This window comes from Suricata suricatta, chromosome 1 (assembly GCF_006229205.1).
Source record: "Suricata suricatta isolate VVHF042 chromosome 1, meerkat_22Aug2017_6uvM2_HiC, whole genome shotgun sequence".
In the NCBI taxonomy this organism is placed as follows: Eukaryota; Metazoa; Chordata; class Mammalia; order Carnivora; family Herpestidae; genus Suricata; species Suricata suricatta.
Window position 1 is genome coordinate 128,348,945 of NC_043700.1, and position 4,580 is coordinate 128,353,524.

General features: G+C 51.1%; 1 protein-coding gene across 1 annotated transcript in view; it reads left to right on the top strand.

Annotated features, from left to right (window-relative positions):
* The window catches only part of NKX6-1 (NK6 homeobox 1), a 5,108-nt gene extending 534 nt beyond the window's left edge, over positions 1 to 4,574 (top strand). Inside the window, exons 2-4 of the mRNA XM_029925366.1 lie at positions 1 to 236; positions 1,932 to 2,104; positions 4,288 to 4,574. Coding sequence (XP_029781226.1) covers positions 1 to 236; positions 1,932 to 2,104; positions 4,288 to 4,545 — 667 coding nt within the window. The 3' untranslated portion in view covers positions 4,546 to 4,574. The remainder of the gene's footprint in view (positions 237 to 1,931; positions 2,105 to 4,287) is intronic.
* The last annotated feature ends 6 nt before the right edge of the window (positions 4,575 to 4,580 follow it).

Genomic DNA, 4,580 nt, shown 5'->3' on the forward strand with positions numbered 1-4,580 from the left:
TGCCGCAGCCGCCGCCTCATCCCCAGCGGGGCTGCTGGCCGGCCTGCCCCGCTTCAGCAGCCTGAGTCCGCCGCCGCCCCCGCCCGGGCTCTACTTCAGCCCCAGCGCCGCGGCGGTGGCCGCCGTGGGTCGGTACCCCAAGCCGCTGGCGGAGCTGCCCGGCCGGACACCCATCTTCTGGCCAGGAGTTATGCAGAGCCCGCCCTGGAGGGACGCGCGCCTGGCCTGCACCCCTCGTGAGTACGATCGCCTGAGTCCAGCTGTGCGTGTTCTGCCCGCTCTCGGGTCGTGGCCCCCGGTGTGCATGCGGATCGGTGCACCCTCTTGGCTCCCCAGTAGTTTGGCAGCCCCAGAATCGCACGATTGAGGCCGGGTCAGGGCATTCGTTGAGGGATTCTGGCTTGCCTGAGCTCGCGTGGTTGCATCAAGCGCCCCCCTTTCTCCAAGGGCTGGGCAACCCTCGCGCAGCGGGTGTGCATGCGTCCGCGTTGAAAACAACGCGATGTGGCGTGTGTGTCATCCAAGGCCCCGGCTACTCTGGAACAGCCTGACGGGAAACTCAAGGCAGGCCTGGGTTAAAGAGGTGGGAAGGGCAGGAGAGGCCACTGAACCCCCGCCTACACCCCTGCTCTCCCGCCGGTCGGCCAGGGCCCCTGCACTTTCGCCTGCCTAACCGGCTTGGAGAATCTGTGGGGAACGACAGCGGCAAGCCCTCCAAAGCCCTGAGCAGAGCGCTTGTATTTGCTGTACGTCTCGGCCCAGGGTGTCCCCACCTAACCTCTTTGCCTTCGAGGAGCCCTCCCCGGCTTTCCAGTACTCTCCGGCCGGGTGAGCGCATTGAAGACCGGCCCTCGGCAGGCGCCCGAGCGAGCGCCGTCAATGCGGGACACCTCCCTCCCCTGGGCCCTAGCTTCCCACCTGCCTCGGCCCCCCGGGTGCGGGTAGCGAAGGGCTGGGACGCCTTGGGCCTGAGCATATTGAGAGGCATCGTGGCCCTCAACATCCCAACACGAAAATGAACCAGAGGAAGAAAGAAGCAGAGGGAGAAAGACTGGGGAATATGCACATCCCACCAAGACCTTGTTTGAAACCTACTGAGTCGCCCCGAAATCTAATCATGTGGGTAGTTGGCCACCGCCGCGGAGGCTCCTAGTCTTCCAGGCGGAGTTCGAGCCCCTGCCCAGGTCTTTTTCTTGCTCTGTTCTTTGCTCTTGACCGAGCCCCTCAAGTTTCCATTAAGTCTCCAGACCTCTTGGTGTGGCTGAGCGGCAGTAACTAAGAGAACTGGTGGAGCCAAGCGGAGGCTCCCTTGGGAAGCCTCGGGAATGAGGGCGGCCCGGGAGGGTGAGGGTGTCGGGGAGACGCTATTGTATTCGTTTTGATGGCCAAGGAGGGACCGCCAACAAAGGCGGCACCCCCTCCCCCTCGGCCGCAGTGGCGTTAGTTAGACTTGGGGGCGATTTAGCTCTCTTGTGTGCAAAAAACAAGGCTCTCTTTGTTGTGCGGACACAGGTTAGGAAAGTGTTCAAGGAAAAACAGAACAGAACTAGCCATCCTCATGCCAAGTCCCTGGGCCTAGCGAGCACCGATTAGACTGGCAGGCGAGAGGGGCTTTTCTCCTCCGCATTCTCAATTTACTGGGGCCTGGCGATTCGGCTCCGGCAAACTTCAGCAATGCGCTCCCTCGCTGTTTGACGTCGGTGTTGGGTAGAAGGTTATTTACTGCTGTTCGAACACACCCGGCTGTTAAAAACAGGTGGGCGTAAAAAGGCAAAGAGATGCGAGCGGTGGGGCTCGAAGCGCCAGACACTTCTGATATCTGCCGCAGAATAAGCTTTCCCCGAAACATCGTTTTTTGAATTCGTTTCTTTTCAGTGGAGCCGCTTGTAACCGATTGTTTTCCCCCTTCCCTTGTTTATCTGTTCTTGCAGATCAAGGATCCATTTTGTTGGACAAAGACGGAAAGAGAAAACACACGAGACCCACGTTTTCGGGCCAGCAGATCTTCGCTTTGGAGAAGACTTTCGAACAAACGAAATACTTGGCGGGGCCCGAGAGGGCTCGCTTGGCCTATTCGCTGGGGATGACGGAGAGTCAGGTCAAGGTGAGTGGACCTTGCAAACCTCGAGGGATGGCTTCCCAATCCCCAACGCGAGAGCAAGCCACACACGCACACCCCTCCAACAGACAGCCGTCCAGGGTGCGGATCCGAGGAGCCTGGGGAGAAGATGAAATCAGCAAAAGGGGTGGGAGTGGGGCTTACAAAGGCCCTGGGGTCTCAAGGCGGGCAAACTGTTGATGAACAAAAGGAATCAAGCCCCCGCCTTTGAAATTAGGTTAATCTAGATAGCAACATGTGCTGGGGTAACTAGCCACTAACAGAGAATAAAAGCATCACCGAAATAGCAGCCCTGAGAACAGATCAGGCCAGATAGATAGCTTCTATTTATTCTATTTGTAAGGATATTCAAGCTTTTGTTTGTCAAATCAGGCTCCTCTAGTTATGATTTCCTGATGTAAATCAACCTTATAGTGCTACTTTATTAACTAAAATATCCACAGGATCCAACCACCTCACAAGGGTGATTTGCTTTTAGTTTAGCTGAAGACCATCACTTTGGAATAGCAATTTTCCAAACGAATTGACATTATTACTGTATTATGAAAGAATTCTAAGGTTTTCAACAGTTGTAAGATATATTGTGGTTTTTGACAACCTTTTATAATTAAAACATTATCTATCTTATAATTGGGTTATACAGTATGTTTTCAGGGAATCAAATCTGAGAAATCTTTCCCTGAAAAATAAAAGGATGAGCTAGCTAGTTAAATTCATTCTAGTCATTTCCTATATTTCCTGTATTCCCTTTTGTTTCTCTTCTTCAGTTTATTATAGTTGGGTTTTTTTGGGGTTTTGGGGGGAGTGTCTGTTTTCATTAGTAATATTGTTGTTCCTTAAATTAAGTAGGAATAACTGTTAGCCATCTCTGCTGGTTAGAGTATATTTCCCCTGGGGGCAAGCATCATAAAATGCATTTCAGGAGTGATTTTGTATGTGACCATTAGAATACCATCACAGTTAAAATTATTTTTGCAGTAGTTGGTACAGAGCCTACCACAGTAATCTGGAAGTCTTCATTTGTCACCGTAAATATGTCTGTGTGGCTGGAAGTGAATTATTATAGCTGTATAAAGAAAATAAAAATCGCTTTCTTCACAATTCTGATTCTCTAGATAAAATACATAACGGATGAGAAAATGGATGAGATGCATAAAGAGAAGATAATGTTTGGGAAATTGGTTGCTTATGGCTGATGGTTTAGGTTAAAATATGTATATCAAATATGGTGTCAAACATTGTGAATAGGCTTAAAATATTTGTTATATACAATAAATGTCTTGGAAAGGAACAAATTAAAATAGTATTCGAAAGACTAGGCATGGTAACAGTGGGAAGTAATGTAACTGGCAAAATTTCACTTTTAAGAAATAACTAATGAAAATTTTGTCAAAAAAGCCTGATTTGGTTTTTTGAAAAACATTAAGTCAGAGAAACACACACACAAACTTCTGGGGTGATTTTGGCTAACCTACTCAGTATTTTCATGCATTTATATTGATTATTAGTGATTAGAGGTGTCGGTTTTAGTAATTTTTTTTAAACTTTACATGGTACATTAGAAGTGTAAATGGGGAGGGGAACGTTTACCTATCATGTTTGTGTGGATTTAGCCTTGAGATACGTGAAAGAGAGAAATATCCAAAAGTGGAAAGGAGAACAGAGGTAAGCAGGGTGAATGCTGTGCTTTCTCCCAGAAGTCACTCTAAACAGCAAGTACACTTCAGGTTGTTTGAAAGTCTTAAGCTAAGAAAGTAAACAACAAATAAAATCACAGTCATGATAAAGCAAACTTAGGAAGATGAGAAGTTTTCGCGTTCAGACCACAAAGTAGGAAAGTGGACTCATTTTTAGAGAAACTTATTTTAAGTTTCCAAGTTTTTTCTAGTCTAAGAGAGCTCACTGACAACTTCAGTACTCTAGTGTTACTATCGCTATGGCAACGGCAGGCAGTGGGTGGGTGCCTGATGCCCGGAGGGAGCTGGGGCGGTGGAGACGGACTTTGGCGGCCCAAACAAGGGACGTCTCCGCGGAGGGTGGCGGGCCGTCAGGGGCCCGCCCTCAGGAGCGCCCAGGGGGACGTGGGGGAAGCAGCGTGTGCCCGGATCCGCAGGCCTTCAATTCCTTCCGGCCCCGTCTCCCCTCTCCTCCCCTTTCTTGGCCCTCAGGTCTGGTTCCAGAACCGCCGGACCAAGTGGAGGAAGAAGCACGCGGCCGAGATGGCCACGGCCAAGAAGAAGCAGGATTCGGAGACCGAGCGGCTCAAGGGGGCCTCGGAGAACGAAGAGGAGGACGACGACTACAACAAGCCCCTGGACCCCAACTCGGACGACGAGAAGATCACGCAGCTGCTGAAGAAGCACAAGTCCAGCGGTGGCGGCGGCGGCCTCCTGCTGCACGCGTCCGAGACCGAGGGCTCGTCCTGAGCGCCCGCCGGCCTCGGGCCTCCGCCCCCGGGACC